Source organism: Bos grunniens, chromosome 12, assembly GCF_055505025.1.
Source record: "Bos grunniens cultivar Pamir isolate PY7600 chromosome 12, Bosgru_T2T1.0, whole genome shotgun sequence".
NCBI lineage: Eukaryota > Metazoa > Chordata > Mammalia > Artiodactyla > Bovidae > Bos > Bos grunniens.
Window position 1 is genome coordinate 27603389 of NC_141176.1, and position 20110 is coordinate 27623498.

Below are 20110 nucleotides of genomic sequence, written 5' to 3' on the forward strand. Positions count from 1 at the left end.
CTTCCCTTATTAAACTGACTAGTTAAAGGCTAAAAGGCTTGGGGGGAAAATGTAATTACTTTGAAATCCAGCAAAAATATAAGACGACTAAAAATGGAGGGATGGATAGATATGTGATAAAGCAAATGCAGTTACATGTCCACTATAAACTACTGGTATGAATTTTGTCATTTTTTTTTCAATTTTCTGTTATGTTGGAAACTTTAATAGGATGATATTAAGGAAAATAAAAACCAAAGCAAGAATCTAATTTTGAGAGAGGGTCTTAGGACAAGAGAGACAAGGATAGAAGACATTGTAGGTTTCTACAGACGAGTGAAAATCAGTAAAATCCAAGGCATGGGATTATAAACAGATGAACAGCTTCTCTACTGTATCAAGAGAAAATATGAATGCACAGAGTAAACAGGATACATACAAATAAACATATAGTAATATAGGATACATACATATTGTTTTGGTAGTTGGCTGATAAGGAGATAAGGTTATCTGCTCTAAATGAAGTTTTGGCAAAGGCATTAAAGAGACTTGATCAGAGAAACGTTGAGTTTGCTGGGCAGTATTAAGGGCCTATATCTTGGTTGGTGGCTGTGAATGTATTAGAGGGGAGTCTGTGCTCACCTACCTAGATCCAGTTTCTTCATCTACAAAACAGGATAATAAAGGACAACTTCAAGATTAAGAGAACTAAATAACAGAATGCCTGTAAAGAATCGAACCCAGTGCCTCATATAAAGGTATTTAATGTTATTCTGGAAAGACTGTAAAGCTCTTTCCATGCCTACTGCTGTAAATTATCTTGCACAGCTGCACTTTAGGAAGTTGCTAAAGTTTCTTATGCTGCTATCTAACAGAGACAGTAACTTTAGTAAGCAATCAGCATCAAAAGAGCTGAAACAGGCACAGAAAGTACCAAGCCACAAATGTACCCTACAGTGTCCGTAACCAGCATTAGGCTGTAATTTAAACATCAGTGAAGGTTTTTAAGGATCACTTTTCCTTTACTGAGAGGAAAGCAATTTATTTTTAAGTCTGCATACTACAAACACCTGATAAAGAACACCTCATGATAACATTTCGTATTTCCACAAATTTCCATAGGAACTGTAAACGGGAAAGAAACCTAAGAGCAAACAGCTAGTAAAATTTAGTTCATCAATTTAAAAAACATGATGACTATGACTTTCCTGAGAACTAGGTACAAGGAAAACTGCTGCCAAGGGTTGATTTTCTAATTTTTAAGAAATGTATTTCATGATTTGGAGTGCTATAATTTGGAAACAACATTTAAATTTCCTATTACTCAGATCTGCTATAATTCAAAGTAAAAAATAGTACTTAAGGAAAAAACATAGCAAGAGTTTTGTGTGTGTGATGCATATTGCACAACTTCTAATATTTTATGTACAAAAATTTGTATTATTAAAACATAAAACTAAAGGGGAGTGATATCAGCATCATGGCAGCTTAAGATGTACCTCATTTTTGTCTGTCTGCCAACAACAAAATTTGACATCCACCCATGGGCAGAAATGCCTTTGAGCAAGCTGTGGAATCCAGCACCATAAACCAAGGGACCTGAGAGGAATCATGCTCAGTCATTTACTGTGTTTCCATGTCTTGGCTATTGTAAACAGTATTGCTATCAACATTTGCTAAACTTCTAATTCTGTTCATTTTAAAGAACTACGGAAGATAAGTGATTTACAGGAATCAACACCTTCACACAATTGTGGTAACGAAGAGTTGAGGGAAAAAGAGAATTCAGAGGCTGGGGTGGCTGAATACGCATGGCAGAAATGTGGAAAGGGGAGAGTTACACAGAAAAGTTCAACAGAAATCTGCATAATGCATGCCTTGCATCTTTGGCTAATTAATAAACTGCAAATACATTGAGTATAACTTCACATTGAGCATTTCTTCAAAGAGAAAAAAGCCGATAACAAAATACAACTAGGGAAAGATCTGCTGGAAACTAAGCTGAATAATTACCAGAGCTCACACAGGGCTGGAAGACAATGAGTCCTGGTGACTCAGGATAGACTTCAACGATCTCTGGAGCATTTAATCTCTGGGACACACTTTTTACTTCCCTTTTTTCCCCCCTACAAATTAAAACAGTCTTAGCTCTCCCAAACCTCACTTTCCCAGTTCTTCTATTACAATATCAATATCCCTCCTAACATGAAGCCACCAGGACTAAGACTTCCAGATGGGGCCTGATTAGTATCACTTGCTCCCATAAAAAGGGCAACCATCATTCCTCTTAACCTGAACAGTTTCCCAGGTTTAGGTTTTTCAGTGAGTGTGTAGCTGTGTCTTCGCCAATTAAACACTTCCTGATTACTTAGCACCAACTGCTACAAAAGCAGATCTTCCCAATATTCTTATACAGAGCTTGTCATTGACTTTTGTCAAGCAAACCCTTTGTTCCATGAACCAGATTTCTGAATAAAGAATGTTCCAAAGGATAGGACCAATAATATAACAGCACACTTGTTCAAAGAATAATTTCAACAGTAATATACCTTTGCTTCAGAACTATATGATGGATATTCTTTAAGACTCTCAAGTATTAATGAAAAAGATCTTTATTTCTTAATAGTCAACCTTATACCAAATCTGAATCACTGAATTAAAAGCTGGATTTCTACAGTTTTAACAGATGGTTCATGCAATTTTCTCCATACCCATGCTATTATAATTCAAAATTAATTCCTATATATGCTGCAAAAATATAATTCTTGGTTGAGGGAAAATATGATTAAAGATAATGACTTGCCAAGCAAAAATTTATGTACCTGTGGCCAAAAATGGTTATCTGGAGGTAAGAAAACAAACCCTGATTTTTTAGGTAAATTTCCTTCAGCAGGGGAGAGAGTGGATGGAAATGGGAGGATCAATACTGCATACTTGGAAAACATACTTTTAAAGTAATTAAAATCATGTTCCTAGACTCTACAGTTTTCAGTTGTATCCTTTCAATACACTTCAATAGTACAGGAGCAGTTATTTAACTCAGAGAATAATGATTAATAATTCAGAAGAATTACTACCGTCCCCCTTCCAAAAAAAAAAAAAAAAACCACACAAATAACACTTAATTAAGCAATGTTAGTTTATTTTATCTGTAGCTCTTCCAATATAAACTGAACATAAATGATGATATTGAGAAATATTAGGAAGAATTACTGAGAGATGTCAGAATATCATGCCTTCCAATCCATCCTCCATGAACTTCTTATAAAGTGCCATAAATTTGGCCACAAACGCTTCCAAGTGATAAATGGCTTTGCTACCCAGTTGTAGACGATGTTCATAGTAAGCTGCCATCTGGGCCACTTCTCCTTTCAGTTGTCCATCACAATTATGTAAAAGTTCTGAGAGAAGGCCCTAAAGAAAGATAAATAGCAATTTTAAAAAGTAACAATTAAAAAAATATTAGCTAAACACGCTTTACTTTTCTCATTCAAAAAGGAAGTGAAACTTAAATACTGATATGTTCTCCTTTTTATTTTTGATGGACCAGCAGACTTCATCCAAAAGAACATACTATTCTAGAGTAAAAATGTGGTAGTTATCTATCATATTTCAACCTCAAATACTTAAATCTACAAGGGTGCAAAGATTTAAGTACAAAGATGCTTACTGTAACATTATTAATTATAATAATCTGTAGACAACCTGAAGTCTAACACTTCAGGTTGTAACACAGGGGTTATATCCAAAAAACTGGTATAGTCATACAATGAAATCCCAGTCATGTACCAAAAAGAATGAGGTAAATCTGTCATGAAACAGCATCCATACTACACTGCTGAATTTAAAAAGCATAGTAGTGTAAAAGACACTAAAGCTTTGTGAAACATACATTGCTGCGTCGCTTCAGTCGTGTCCGACTCTGTGCGACCCCATGGACTGCAGCCTACCAGGCTTCTCCGTCCATGGGATTCTCCAGGCAAGAACACTGGAGTGGGTTGCCATTTCCTTCTCCAATGCATGATAGTGGAAAGTGAAAGTGAAGTCGCTCAGTCGTGTCTGACTCTTAGCGACCCCATGGACTGCAGCCTACCAGGCTCCTCCATCCACGGGATTTTCTGGGCAACAGTACTGGAGTGGGGTGCCACTGCCTTCTCCGTGAAACATACATATATAGACTCAATTCAGTGTGACTTGAAAAGAGGTCTTATGAAAACAGAAGGGGGAATCTTCACTTTTGAATTTTTTCATGTAATTTTAATAAATACAAAGAAATAAAAAGTCTTGTATTGCCTAAGAGGTAACAGTCAATTTACAATATCTTTCTAGCTAGAGAGTTGATTAGGTTTAGACCAGACCTAAAGTCGTCCCTCACAAATCACTACCACCTTCTTTAACCTCAATTTTCAAGTGCACTGAGGCTTGCTGTCTAAAATATTAATACTATTCCCTGACTACTTGCATGGATCCACCTTTCAATCCTTCAAGTTTCAGATTAAACATACCTTCCACAGAAGCCATCACTGATCTTCCATAACTCAGCCCTCCATTTTTATCATTTTACCTGGTCACTGCCTTTATAATACTTAGACCATTCTGAAATCCTCTTGCTTCTTGTTTCCCATTCCATTTCACCAAAATGTAACTTCTCTGAAGGAGGCCCACCCTTGTTTCCTTCAACACACTCCTAACGGTGACTGGCACACCTTACAAGCTCCATACAATTTGGACTGAGTATCTGCTGAACTAATGAGCTGGACAGAAAGAACTGACAATATATCTTTGTGCAGCAAAAGCCATGATACCACATAATCAAACCAGATTGTATGGTTATAGACAGTACAAGATTTGAAATCAGAATACCTTCATTATTATTTCAGGAGGAATACAGTGAGTTAGAAGCTCATACAGTCTTCCACGAACTTCAAGGAGCCTGAACAAAACAAAACAATACTTTGTAATGAAAACAGGAGATCATTTTTCTAAGTACCTACTGTGCCATCTTACTTTAAGAATTATACATCCCAATACAAACATTTTCTTCAATGGCTTATCATATTTAAGATACATATATGGGAGCTTTTCCTAACTTTAGTTCATTTTTCTAAAATAAAATTATAGAACTGTCTTAAAGTCAGACAACATTTATATTCATTTACATATATAGACACACACCCACACAGTATTTATATATATATACACTGAAAATACAGAAGACTTCACGCATAGTAAGGGTTGAGCTTATTCACACCACGAATTTTAATATACTTTAATGATACATCAAGTAATATTTTTCTTTCCTTCTCCAGATAGATGATACATAGGAAATGAGAAAATGGTTATGAAAATATTAAATAATCAGTCAATTACTGAAGAAAAGAAAATATAACCATGAATATAACATAATGTTATCATCTCAACTGCAAAGTAAAAAAAAAAATTATGGCAGAGAAACAAAGCTGTTTTGTCATAGAAAGGGCAGTACAAGAGGGTACAGGTGGGCACAAACCCAGGCTGGCTAAGTGAATATGGCCATTTGTTGGAGGGTTCTGTAAGATCATAATTCTAGGCCCTTCTCATAACACTTTCAGAAAGAAAAAGGGTTAATGAGGGAAATACACATGTAACATATTAAAACAGCAAGAAGAAAAGTGACAAATTATATTTACAAAAGTAACTTAATCTTTCTAAATATACTTACCTACCCCTAAAGAAAAAATATTGTTCTGAATCTTTACCAAAATAAGACCACATTATGTTCTATATTTCCGATCAAGCAGGGAAGTGATTTTTAAAAGATTTCTTCAAAGCAGAAGTTAAGACCCCCTTCCTGAGATTCTAGGAGTATGAAGTTGTACCACAATAAAACTAAGTAAAGTAAAAAAAAGACTAGCATTTTTCGAGCAACTGCTATGCACAAGACACTATGACAATAATTTAACTCAGTCACCATACCAGCTATGGTGAGGCATTATCTCCATTTTTTTTTTAAAGAAAAAACTAAGGCCCGGATGGTTTAAATAACCTGACAAAGTTGACCATAGCAGAGCCATGATTTAAGCACAAATCTGTCTTAGCCCATACCCTTCCAGTGTCTGCCAAAGCATCTATTTAATCTCTTATCTGTATGAGGTTCACTGCAGTACACTATTTCTCACAAACACAAGTCTCTTTCACTGAAGAGAACATGAAGTTCAGAGAGGTTAAGCTTCCAGCAAAACTTATATAGTTGAAGCAGCATTACCTCAAGTCTGATTCCAAAGGCCTTAATGTCTCTTGGACATGACAGTATATACCCCAAATAAAATCTGATTCTTAACATATAAATGACAGATGATATGAAATTATTTTAATAATGCATATAGCTTATTTCTAAAAAGCTGATTCACAATATATTTACGTATAAAACTGTACTCTAACAATACTGTGTGCATCTCACACATGTTCTCATGCTTCTCTTAGTCTGAGTTCATTTCTAATATGATTTCATTTCTAAAACATTAATATATTCATTATTAAGCCGGTGTCATTATCCCTTGGAGGTTACAAGTGATAATGAGTACAAATTATTCTATCAGAGAAACATGGTATTCTAGAACTGCCTCTGCCTCTTACTAACCAAATGTCCCTGAAAAAAAGCAACAATCTTGCTAAGAATCAGTTTTCTATCTGTAAGATGGTAATAATGCATTCCTCATAGGACTGTTATTTGAATTAAATGAAATAGTGTAAATGTCAGCATAATAATTGCTCATCAGATATAAGCTGCTAGTCACATGAGAAAGGTGGAGCAGAGAACCTGCCTGCAAAGGCAGGAGATGCAAGAGATGCAGGTTCAGATCCCTGGGTCAGGAAGATCCCCTGGAGAAGGAAATGGCAACTCACTCCATTATTCTTGCCTAGAAAATTCCACGGACAGAGAAGCTTGCGGGGCTACAGTCTACGGGGTCAAAAAAAGTTGGACACTCTGAGCACATATCACAGACACATATCACATTAGAAAATAAGAAATTTCCTAACATGTATCAAAAAAAGAATCAAGACTATAAATATTACAGCTAGACTACAGGGTCAAAAATCAGGAGTCATTGGTACTGTGCGGACCAATGTTCAAAATGACACTGGCCATCCTAGTATTTCTGGACAGCTTCAAGGCTTTCGGGAATTAAGAGGAATATTTTGTTTTAAAGACACAATGCCATCAAATCCCAAATCTGTTAATCTAAATAGGGAACAGCAGCACTTCTTCCTGGACAAATTCATTTATGAGCTGTCAAAATTTGTTTGGAAACTGGAGGAACGGGCAGCAGCAGCAGAATTAAGAAAAGTAATAATCAACTTAAGTCTTAAAAATACATTTAATAATGTCAAATATTGCAACATCTGTACCTAAATCTCCTTAAGAGTGGGAAAGTTCAACTATTATCATCAATTTTTCTTCTTTAAAATCAGAACAAAAACAAGAAAAGTCACCTTTGGTGTGGAAATATTTTATGAAAGTAAAAAGCTCCTAAGACATGCTTCATTTGAATTTTATTTCCTTAAAACTTGAGATTTCTTCACTACCTGACAGTATTTACAAAATGGAATGCACACTTTATCCTAAAGTCAAGGTTTCTTTTCTCAAGAATCTACTTAAAACATCTGGCACTTTTCGAAAACTATTTCTTCAACTAAAATAGATGAAGAGGAATTCAATGCAAACTTTGATAAAATATTAAGTACCGATTTTCTATGACCATTCACCTCCTCTAATCTATTATGGTTGTCCAACAGTACATATTGCAATTTCCTTTGGAGAATTTCTTATAAAAATAACAATTCTCAGATATACCACCCAAGAGGAGAAACACAGTATATTCCTTCTCCCAATTATGTTCACGTAAACCAAGGAAGCTGACATTTCAGTGGCTGCACTCAATCTAGTCTGTTTCCTAAAATAATCAATAACCCTCTCTAAAGTCCAAAGATGGGTTTCTCATTTCAGACAGGCAAAAAAAGTAGGAGACTGTGTCTCAGTGAGCTTACACAACCTTCACCAGACTTTCCAAAAGTACCAAGCCTTAAGACTGTCACTCTTGATTTGGAGAAGAGCCAATTGCCCTCCTCAATCAAAGTCATAACAAATCCAACCGTTGGCTATGGTTGAAGTACTTTCAGTGTGGTCTACTACTGAATAAGAGACCCAAGAAGCAAACAGAAACATCTGTGCAGCAGATATGCACAAAATACTTCCTACATACTGACGGCACATACACAGTATTATTCTTAATGGAGCCTATCATCACACATGAGCTCGGAGTCTTCTAGTTCTCAAACCACTATCACACAATCTCTCTTCATTATACAAATGAAAAAGCTGAAGCTCTAAGTTTATAAAGTTACCTGCTTAAGGACACTTAGCTAAAAATTAGAAGAACTTGGAAGTCTACACACAGTCTAGTGTCTTTCTATAACACATCAATTACAAAGTTATACAGTGTTATCTTCAATATTAGAAAGCTAGACACATCATGCTATGCATTAATATTAAATCATCCAAGATTCTGAGGGGGGAAAAAAACCTTAAACTTCCAAAATTTGTTTCAATTTATGTGTAAGTTCCATACTTGCATGCCAGTAGCTTCTTAAAAGCCATGATATCATACACCAACTATTCTGAACCATTAAATGTCTAAAACTCTACTTTTTCTTTAGAAGTATAGTATTTTATAATTTAAATTTAATTATAATGCTACATGGCATGGTATCAGTATAAAACAGCTAATCTACAACTTAGAATATCTGTACTGTCTCAGTGATCAAACTTTTATGGTGATCTTTTATAGCGGTTACCTCTGTGGAGTTTGTTGACTGACAATAGCATTGGCAGTCTCCCTCAGATACACCTCCCAATCTGTTTCAGGGATTTCTTGATCTGCAGTAAAAGGATATCTACATGACAAAAAGAGAACACAATAAATTAAACGAAAGTGGTTTATATCACAACATGATTCCTGTAGTAACTGACCCCTTTTACTCACTGTTGCACTCTGCAGGCTTCACACATAAGCAGAGCTTTTCTGAGATTTCTGCAGGACTTCTCGGCAAGTCTATGAGCCAGTTGTGGAGGAAGATTTAGACCCTCCTTCTTACACACAGTAGATAACACATGGCAAATCTACAAATAAAATAATAAAGTAACAAAAATGAGCAATCTGCCAAACTGCATGCTGAGACAATTTCTGTTAAGAATATTGTTACAGAACCCCAACCTTTCTTTTTTTGGTCACTGCTGCTATTGCTAAGTCACTTCAGTCGTGTCCGACTCTGTGCGACCCCATAGACAGCAGCCCACCAGGCTCCCCCGTCCCTGGGATTCTCCAGGCAAGAACACTGGAGTGGGTTGCCATTTCATTTTTGGTCACTACCCTACCCTAATCCACTGTTCCTTCAGCAGGAAGCCAGGGGTCTAACCTAGCTATCAGGTACAGTCAGCAACTAGATGGGCACCTGGAGAAAGATCTGGTCCCACTTCCATACCTGCCAGCCTCCTCAAGGCAGCAGGGAGTTGGAGACAAAGGGCCACAGGTTGGTGGCAAAAACACTGCTCACAAGGCTGCCAAGTTGAGCTGTACAAGCCTAACTGGACACAACTCAGGCACCAAGACGTGAATGGTACTCATGGGAGAGACATAACCTGGTGGTCCTGCTGCTTTATAAACATTTTAAACTCTAAAACTCTCAAAATCTTTACAAGTGAAACTCACAATACAATGTCACTTATTATCCCTACTTTGCATTAAAATCACCCCAAACCTATTAACAGCAGAAACTTGCTTATTGTGAGAAACTGGCATTTTTACTGATAGCTGTTAAGAATGGTATGACTGAAGCAACTTAGCCATAGCAGCAGCATTAAGAATGATAAAGGAAAAAAAAAAATACACTTTATGTTGATTCAAACTAACTTTGGTCTCTGAACTAGGGACTAGGAATTCCCAAATCATCTTCTTGAAAAATCTATTTCCTAAATATTCAAGTCTCCTCTATAAGCCAGTTAAGTCAGGTTGAGGTAGAAGCCACTAAATAACTAGCTTTCCCTTAGTTTTATAAAATCCACAATTACTACCTATTTAAAGAAAAAGATGATTTAAAGAAAAGAACATTTTCTATATACTGATATCTAGTATTTACTACTATAATGGTTTGAGTTAGCATCTAGGCCATAGCTATTTCTGAATTGCTGACATAGTTCACTACGTTTTTACAAGAACAAACATAATAGGGATGTACACACAGTATGCATGGAATCTGAACTGAATTCTTCTGAAAAATTTAACTTGACTTACATCTTCAATGCTGGGAGCAGGCACACGAACTGCAAGGCACCTACTACGAATAGGTGGTATCACTTTAGACGTAGAATTGCAACACAAGATCAATCTGCAGGTGGACATATACTTTTCCATGGTTCTGCGCAAGGCATGTTGAGCATCTTTAGTGAGTTTGTCAACTTCCGTCAATAACACAACTGAGTGAAGGAGAAACAAAACAAACTTTTGAGTATTTATCTTTCTCATTATTCAGAGTGAAATCCTAAATAGTAAGCCTAATATACTACTTTTCCCTTTGGAGAAGACATACAAAAGTTATAGGTATGGTAGAATTTATTTTTATTAAAAAAAAATTCTAGCTTACTTCAATCTGTATAATAGGCTCTAGTTTCATCCACCTCATTAGAACTGATTCAAATGTATTCTTTTTAATGGCTGAGTAATACTCCATTGTGTATATGTACCACAACTTTCTTATCCATTCGTCTGCTGATGGACATCTAGGTTGCTTCCATGTCCTGGCTATTATAAACAGTGCTGCGATGAACATTGGGGTACATGTGTCTCTTTCAATTCTGGTTTCCTCAGTATGTATACCCAGCAGTGGGATTGCTGGGTCGTATGGCAGCTCTATTTCCAGTTTTTTAAGGAACCTCCACACTGTTCTCCATAGTGGCTCTACTAGTTTGCATTCCCACCAACAGTGTAAGAGGGTTCCCTTTTCTCCACACCCTCTCCAGCATTTATTGCTTGTAGACTTTTGGATAGCAGCCATTCTGACTGGCGTGAAATGGTACTTCATTGTGGCTTTGATTTGCATTTCTCTGATAATGAGTGATGTTGAGCATCTTTTCATGTGTTTGTTAGCCATCTGTATGTCTTCTTTGGAGAAATGTCTGTTTAGTTCTTTGGCCCATTTTTTGATTGGGTTGTTAATTTTTCTGGAATTGAGTTGCAGGAGTTGCTTGTATATTTTTGAGATTAATTCTTTGTCAGTTGCTTCATTTGCTATTATTTTCTCCCATTCTGAAGGCTGTCTTCTCACCTTGCTTATAGTTTCCTTTGTTGTGCAGAAGCTTTTAATTTTAATTAGGTCCCATTTATTTTTGCTTTTATTTCCAATATTCTGGGAGGTGGGTCATGGAGGATCCTGCTGTGATTTATGTCAGAGAGTCTTTTGCCTATGTTCTCCTCTAGGAGTTTTATAGTTTCTGGTCTTACGTTTAGATCTTTAATCCATTTTGAGTTTATTTTTGTGTATGGTGTTAGAAAGTGTTCTAGTTTCATTCTTTTACAAGTGTTTGACCAGTTTTTCCAGCACTGCTTGTTATAGAGATTGTCTTTTCTCCATTGTATATTCTTGCCTCCTTTGTCAAAGATACGGTGTTCATAGGTGCATGGATTTACCTCTGGGCTTTCTATTCTGTTCCACTGATCTATATTTCTGTCTTTGTGCCAGTACCATACTGTCTTGATGACTGTGGCTTTGTAGTAGAGCCTGAAGTCAGGCAGGTTGATTTCTCTAGTTCCATTCTTCTTTCTCAAGATTGCTTTGGTTATTCAAGGTTTTTTGTATTTCCACACAAACTGTGAAATTATTTGTTCTAGCTCTGAGAAAAATACTGTTGGTAGCTTGATAGGGATTGCATTGAATCTATAGATTGCTTTGAGTAGTATACTCATTTTCACTATATTGATTCTTCTGATCCATGAACATGGTGTATTTCTCCATCAATTAGTGTCCTCTTTGATTTCTTTCACCAGTGTTTTATAGTTTTCTATATATAAGTCTTTGTTTCTTTAGGTAGATATATTCCTAAGTATTTTATTCTTTTCATTGCAATGGTGAATGGAATTGTTTCCTTAATTTCTCTATTTTCTCATTATTAGTGTATACAGAGTGAAGTAAACCAGAAAGAAAAACACCAATACGGTATACTAATGCATATATATGGAATTTAGAAAGACGGTAATGATAACCCTGTATGCGAGACAGCAAAAGAGACACAGATGTATAGAACAGTCTTTTGGACTCTGTGGGAGAGGGTGAGGGTGGGATGATTTGGGAGAATGACATTAAAACATGTATAATATCATATGTGAAATGAATCGCCAGTCCAGGTTCGATGCATGATACAGGATGCTCGGGGCTGATGCATTGGGATGACCCAGAGGGATGGTATGGGGACGGAGATGGGAGGGGGGTTCAGGATAGGGAACACATGTATACCCGTGGAAGATTCATGTCAATGTATGGCAAAACCAATACAATATTGTAAAGTAATTAGCCTCCAATTAAAATAAATAAATTTATACTAAAAAAAAATCTAAGATCAAACACTAAGATAATGAAGCTAAAGAGGTTATTTTGTTGCAGAATCTACTGTAGTCTTTTTATACTTATATGCAGTAAAAATCACCAAGACAAGGATATAGTGTGCTGCATTTACCCAAAATATTTCACTGAGGTGTGTACTTCTGTAGAAAATCTTAGCATTCTAAGGAATATACTTTGGAAAACACTGTCACAAGAGATGTAGCAAATAAGGGATAAAGATATCTGGTTACTTGTATAATAGGATTCTACCTGGTCATAATCAAGGATTGGCCTTAAAGTGTTTGAGAAATTCAGTATGCAGGGACTGAATCCAGCATTGTATTAAATTACTTCAAGAAGATGACAGTGATAGCAGTGCAGCATTTGAATCTCTCCCATAAAAGAACAGATTCCAAGATCCAAGACAACATTTACATTGAAACTAGGTGACAAGCTGTCCCCAAGAACCCTAAATATAAGTAAGTGAGAACAAGAAACTACGTGTGGGAAGAAGTGGCTAGGATCCACCAGTTTTTTGATATCTTCAGAACAGGAGAACCTTAAATCACCCACAAAAGCACACTGAATATATGAGCCAATCTGAGAACAGCATCCATAGGGTTCAATTCATGAACAAGAGCTAAGGGACCCTGATGCAATAAGATCTGACAGACCAGTGGACTAAAAATAACAAAATGAAGCTCTCTTCCAAGACAATGATTCCCAATGACAAATTCTGGAAATCGAACACAAACCGAATAGAATAAATAAAAATAAGGAGATCAATCACAATATCTGACAGGATAGCAGTAAAAAAATAATGCAAAACTAAATAATTGCTAGGCAGAAAACAGCACAATATTTTAAAAACTGTAGTGAGGATTACTCCAGAAATACAAAGCAGTTTCATTAGATGATCCAGTAAGATAATAATGAGAACTAAGAAGAAAAATTATAAGACCACAAAAAATATTTGAAAAAAAAATTTTGATTTTGAAATGTACAGATTAAGGAGAAAAGATAAGAAATAGGCTGGAATACGTAAGATGATTCACACAACAGTAAAATGAGCAATGAAAAAAAGGTAAAATTATCACATTCACTAAAGAAAAAGTATAGCTTATTTTCTCCACTAAATCTGACAAGGATTAAAAATAATAAATGTTAGACAGAAATGGGCATTCCTAAATACTGCTGGCAGTAGCACAAATCTATATCTTTTTTCAAATGAAGATTTTGGCAAAATATGTCAAAAACATTAAATATTGGCATATATATCAGAAAATTTGTTGTAAAAATATATGGTGTTATGCACAAAACACTGGAAATGTTAACAGTAATGGTCTCTGGATGGTGGGATTATAGCTGATTTGAATTTTCTTTTGTTTAGCAATATATTTAATAATGAACATATAACTTTTGTTCAAAGAATCATTATTTGTAAATCATGTAATTCCCTTTTAAAATTCTTTTTCCATTACTAATCTAAATATTTTATTAATTCTAAAGAAACAAATAGGTGGCACAAACAGTTCTCTTTCTGACACAATTCAACTCCATTAGACTATAAATTCCTGGAGCACAGAGTTTATGTTTCTCTTCTTCACTTCTACATATTTAAAAAAAAAAAAAAAAAAAGGTGGCATAGTGCTTGGCACAGAACAGGTTAATAACATATTTGCTAAATGGTTGGAATTTACATTCCTCATTATATTTTCCTCTTATACCCATTACTTATAATTTAAGTGCCTGCCTCATCCAAAATAAAAAAATTATCACATACCTTTAAAATCTTTTTGAGAGCTTGTTTCAAGTTGCTGTGATTGTGCCACTGTTTTCAACATCTCCTGAATTACTACCCGATCGCTATTTCCAGCATCACTATATAAAATAAAAGTAGTGGTAAATATATACATGCAAATATTTAATAAGTACTAACCCTTACTTGTAAGCTAAGAAAAATCTTGAAGATCTTCAGTGATTAAAATTTTAAGCAAACTGAGTGACACTACATTCACAAAACTTTAAAACTGAAGTGTTTTAGGATCACTAATGACTGTGTGGATCACAATGAACTGTGGAAAATTCTGAAAGAGATGGGAATACCAGACCACCTGACCTGCCTCTTGAGAAACCTGTATGCAGGTCAGGAAGCACAGTTAGAACTGGACATGGAACAACAGACTGGTTCCAAATAGGAAAAGGAGTATGTCGAGGCTGTATATTGTCACCCTGCTTATTTAACTTCTATGCAAAGTACATCATGAGAAACACTGGGCTGGATGAAGCACAAGGTGGAATCAAGATTGCTGGGAGAAATATCAATAACCTCAGATATGCAGATGACACCACCTTTATGGCAGAAAGTGAAGAGGAACTAAAAAGCCTCTTGATGAAAGTAAAAGAGTAGAGTGAAAAAGTTGGCTTAAAGCTCAACATTCAGAAAACGAAGATCATGGCACCCGGTCCCATCACTTCATGGCAAACAGATGGGCAAACAGTGCAAACAGTGGCTGACTTTATTTTTCTGAGCTCCAAAATCACTGCAGGTGGTGACTGAAGCCATGAAATTAAAAGATGTTTGCTCCTTGGAAGAAAAGTTATGACCAACCTAGACAGGATATTAAAAAGCAGAGACATAACTCTGCCAACAAAGGTCTGTCTAGTCTATGGTTTTTCCAGTGGTCATGTTTGGATGTGGGAGTTGGGACTATAAAGAAAGTTGAGCGCCAAAGAATTGATGCTTTTGAAGTGTGGTGTTGGAGAAGACTCTTGAGAGTCCCTTGGACTGCAAGGAGATCCAACCAGTCCATCCTAAAGGAGATCAGTCTTGGGTGTTCACTGGAGGGACTGTTGCTGAAGCTGAAACTCCAGTACTTTGGCCACCTGATGGGAAGAGCTGACTCATTTGAAAAGACCCTGATGCTGGGAAAGACTGAGGGCAGGAGGAGAAGGGGATGACAGAGGATGAGACGGTTGGATGGCATCACTGACACAATGGACATGGGTTTGGGTGGACTCTGGAAGTTGGTGATGGACAGGGAGGCCTGGCGTGCTGCGGTTCATGGGGTCACAAAGTCGGACACGACTGAGCGACTGAACCAAACTGAAACATACTCCTATACTCAACTACAATTTGATTAACATAACTGAAAACACCAAACATGTTCTTAAGTTTCAGTTCAGTTCAGTCACTCAGTCGTGTCCAACTCTTTGCGACCCCATGAATCACAGCACACCAGGCCTCCCTGTCCATCACCAACTCCCAGAGTGTACCCAAACTCATGTCAATTGAGTCAGTGATGCCATCCAACCATCTCAATTTCTGTTGTCCCCTTCTCTTCCTGCCCTCAATCCTTCTCAGCATCAGGGTCTTTTCAAATGAGTCAGCTCTTCACATCAGGTGGCCAAAGTATTGGAGTTTCAGCTTCAACATCAGTCCTTCCAATGAACACCCAGGACTGATCTTTAGGATGGACTGGTTGGATATACTTGCAGTCCAAGGGACTCTCAAGAGTCTTCTCCAACACCACACTTCAAAAGCATCAATTCTTTGGCGCTCAGCCTTCTTTATAGTCCAACTCTCACATCCATACATGACTACTGTAAAAACCACAGCCTTGACTAGATGGACCTTTGTTGACAAAGTAATATCTCTGCTTTTTAATATCCTGTCTAGGTTGGTCATAACTTTAGATCCAAGGAGTAAGCCACTTAAAAAGAGACGTAGCTATTAACAGTACCAAATACTTTGACACTTCTGTATCCACTATAGTTAATACCTGCTGCTGCTGCTGCTAAGTCGCTTCAGTCGTGTCTGACTCTGTGCGACCCCATAGACGGCAGCCCACTAGGCTCCGCCGTCCCTGGGATTCTCCAGGCAAGAATACTGGAGTGGGTTGCCATTTCCTTCTCCAATGCACCAAAGTGAAAAGTGAAAGTGAAGTCGCTCAGTCGTGTCCGACTCTTAGAGACCCCATGGACTGCAGCCTGCCAGGCTCCTCCATCCATGGGATTTTCCAGGCAAGAGTACTGGAGTGGGGTGCCATTGCCTTCTCCCAGTTAATACCTAGTCACAGCTAATTTCTTAGTTACCTATAACTACTCAAAATATAAAAATAACTTGTTAAAACAAATTTGATCTGTGTTCTTCTTCTCCATCCCCAAACTAGCAAAGGTGTGTGAGAGAACAAGCCTAGACAAGTTGTTCCCAGTATCAGCAGAGTCGATTCAAGGTCTTAGAAAGGGGATGGGATAAGCAAATGAAGTTCAGGATACAAAACAGAACTCTGTAAGCTGTTGATTTATAGGCATTACCAATCATTTATACCAATATCATTGCTTTAGCACTTAAGCCCTGTACCTCACAAACCAAAATAAGTCACCTGGTTATTTAGGTTGAATGTCAATTCCAAAGACCTGAAAAACAAAGAGCTTAATCTCCAATTGACTATTCGTGCTACAGAAGAACTCTTAATCAGAAAAAGAGGGCAAAGAAATCAGCTTTAGTTTATTTTCTTAAACAGCCATCATGTCCTTCTCAATATTATTAGATCAATATACCCTCTAATCCAAAACCTGAAAGAAAATGGAAAGAATGAACGAGTAACCCAAATTCACTTTATAAAATATTTTCTCAGGCATTTACAAACTTTTTAGACATCTTTGCTCACCAGTTCTGAATAAGTCAATATAACAAAAATTTACTGACTATTCAAAGTACTTTGTGTAACACACAGAGCTTTATAGAGCAAGAACTTAATTATTAAAAATTTTTGACTTGGGGGAGGGGTCTCAGAGAGAAGGGAAAGTGGAAAGGTTCTAGGCTCCCTGTTTCACACAGGGCAGCTTCATTTTCATTTGTTTTATATTTTGTCTCTCTATACGGAGATCAGCCCTGGGATTTCTTTGGAAAGAATGATGCTAAAGCTGAAACTCCAGTACTTTGGCCACCTCATGCGAAGAGTTGACTCATTGGAAAAGACTCTGATGCTGGGAGGGATTGGGGGCAAGAGGAGAAGGGGACGACAGAGGATGAGATGGCTGGATGGCATCACTGACTTGATGGACGTGAGTCTGAGTAAACTCCGGGAGTTGGTGATGGACAGGGAGGCCTGGCGTGCTGGGATTCATGGGGTCGCAAAGAGTGGGACATGACCGAGCGACTGATCTGATCTGATACATGATTTTATATCAAAAAACCATTCTACTCTTTAAAAAAAGAAGTCTGAACACCACTATTCTAAAAATGCTTATTTCTATGTAGTATCCACTTACCTAGGATTAACTTCAAGGTGGTAATTGCTTGCAATAGTGCTAATTTCAATTTTCTTTTTCGATGGAGTCTGTGGACGAAGAAAATAGTTATTTTTTTAATGTTTATTGGCTATTTCTCCTATTATCTGTATTTCATTGTTTTTTTAAATTATATAAACAATTTATGCTTATTAAAGAAATAAAACTTTAGATAATCACCACTAATGTTAGCCCCATTCTTAATGTGCAGGTAAACATGTTTTTATATACACTAGGTCATATCACACATCTTGTTTTTCGTGGATCACTTTTTTCCTTTACCTCCAGAAACCTCCAAACTATCCCCAGCTAACAGCAGATCATTATAAACAATCTGCATATGCCCTTTCACAGCCTGTTCCATGCTAATACACAAAAATAAACACATACTATTAATAACACATTATTGAATAGTGTCTGTGTTTCTCATAAAAATTGTTTTTAAAGGAGGTAATCATATATATTTGTTTCAAACTAAAATGCTTACTGTGATGGTCTGATGTTCAATTCTCAATTTTTCCACTCCAACACCATAAAGTTCACGTAGAATACACATAATTCTTGTCTTTTTTCCAGCACCTGATGGTCCATACACTAACAGATGAGGAAAGTCACCACATTGTACCTGGAATAAAAAGGATAAGGCATTTTCCCTAGAGAAGCCACTGCTCCTACATGTAGAAACTACTTTCTATGTATGAAATATTTTGTCTCTAGGAAAGTTCAAAAACACGTGTGTGTGAATGAACATAGAGACAGACATATCTTTAACTATGAAATCGATTATTCCCCTGGAATTAATGCTGTATAGGCTGGATGGCATCACCGACTCAATGGACATGAGTTTGGGTAAACTCCGGGAGTTGGTGATAGACACGGAGGCCTGGTGTGATGCAATTCATGGGGTCGCAAAGAGTCAGACACGACTGAGTGACTGAACTGATAGCACAGTACATGTAAGATACAACACTATATGCTAGAAAGCAAGAAATCCCAAACCTGGCTGACTATCAGATGTGCTTAAAAATACTTATAATAAAAGACTGATTAATTCCAGGACTCCATTCACAAGATTAAGATTCAATAACTGAGACTGTGATGACTGCCATAGTTTGCACTTCTACAAAGAGTCCCTTGGATGAGAAATGAGTGCATTTGGTTTTATTTGGAAGGTAAAGGAAAACTTTGTAGGGGAGAAGGAAAGTAAAGTGGGGAAAGAAGGTAGCCAACAAGTGTTTTCAACTTAAAAACCACTCTGGACATCTGGAGCTTGATCCTGCTGGGGATACACCTGAAGCCAGTGTGAAAATACATTACAGTATTAAACCACCCAAGGAATGGGGAAGCTGCAGTATGATACATTACCTCTCCTCAAACCTTTGCTAGTTTGGGAAAGAAAATGGGGGATAAGGTGTTAATTCCCTGGCATTTCAAATCTGCTTAGTGGTGTCAGCAGGAAAAAGCCTCCAGCAAGTGCAGATGCAGGGAGCTGGAAGTCAGGTCTGTGTAATCTCACAAGTTAAGAGCAAAAGAATGGAGTAGGATGCTGACAGTTCTGTATTACAGAACTACACTATGTGTTTTAAATATGTTCACAGGTGATTCTGATGCTCAAGTCAGGCCTGGGGGTCAGTGCTGTGAAGGTTATAAAGATGACAAGACACAGACCTTAACCTTCTGAAAAGCATAAAATCTTGTGGAGTGTAATTTTATAAATAACCATTTAAAAATAAAGAAGTATCAACAGAAGTGCTGTTAAGTAAACTTTAATACTTTACAAACTTATCTATCGCTGGCACTGAAAGAATAAAGTGTCAAGGAAAGGAACTATTCACGTAATACAGTGCATGGAAAAAGGAGGTGCTCCACAAATACAGCCTTCATTTTTTAAATTTCGATCCCAGCAAAAATAAAAGTTATGCTGCAAGTGTTTCTGTTTTATTAAGTCGAAGATTAAAACGTAGACAGGTGAATACTTTTGAAAAGCAAATCTATTAACTCAAGACTAACATATTAAATCTCTGTCCAAATATTTATTCCAAACCCTATACAATAAAAAACGGGACAAAGGAAATAAAATATATCCCATGGTTAAGAAAATCAAAGAGGACAGTTCTCAAGGAGACTTTGTTTGCAAGCACAGTCCCCGGCCCCACAGTCTGTCCCCGTCCCTGTTTTACTTTTCTCCACAGCACTTGACACC

General features: G+C 36.9%; 1 protein-coding gene across 3 annotated transcripts in view; it reads right to left on the minus strand.

The window, feature by feature from the left end:
- Window positions 1-3104: 3104 nt before the first annotated feature.
- RFC3 (replication factor C subunit 3) overlaps window positions 3105-20110 on the minus strand; it is a 249409-nt gene continuing 232403 nt past the window's right edge. For all 3 annotated transcript variants that reach the window (XM_086329405.1, XM_086329406.1, XM_086329404.1), the window contains 8 exons: window positions 18395-18532; window positions 17890-17957; window positions 14396-14493; window positions 10311-10492; window positions 9003-9139; window positions 8815-8913; window positions 4843-4912; window positions 3105-3393 (listed from right to left, as the gene is read on the minus strand). In XM_086329405.1, coding sequence (XP_086185531.1) covers window positions 3202-3393; window positions 4843-4912; window positions 8815-8913; window positions 9003-9139; window positions 10311-10492; window positions 14396-14493; window positions 17890-17957; window positions 18395-18463 — 915 coding nt within the window. In that variant the 5' untranslated portion in view covers window positions 18464-18532 and the 3' untranslated portion in view covers window positions 3105-3201. The remainder of the gene's footprint in view (window positions 3394-4842; window positions 4913-8814; window positions 8914-9002; window positions 9140-10310; window positions 10493-14395; window positions 14494-17889; window positions 17958-18394; window positions 18533-20110) is intronic.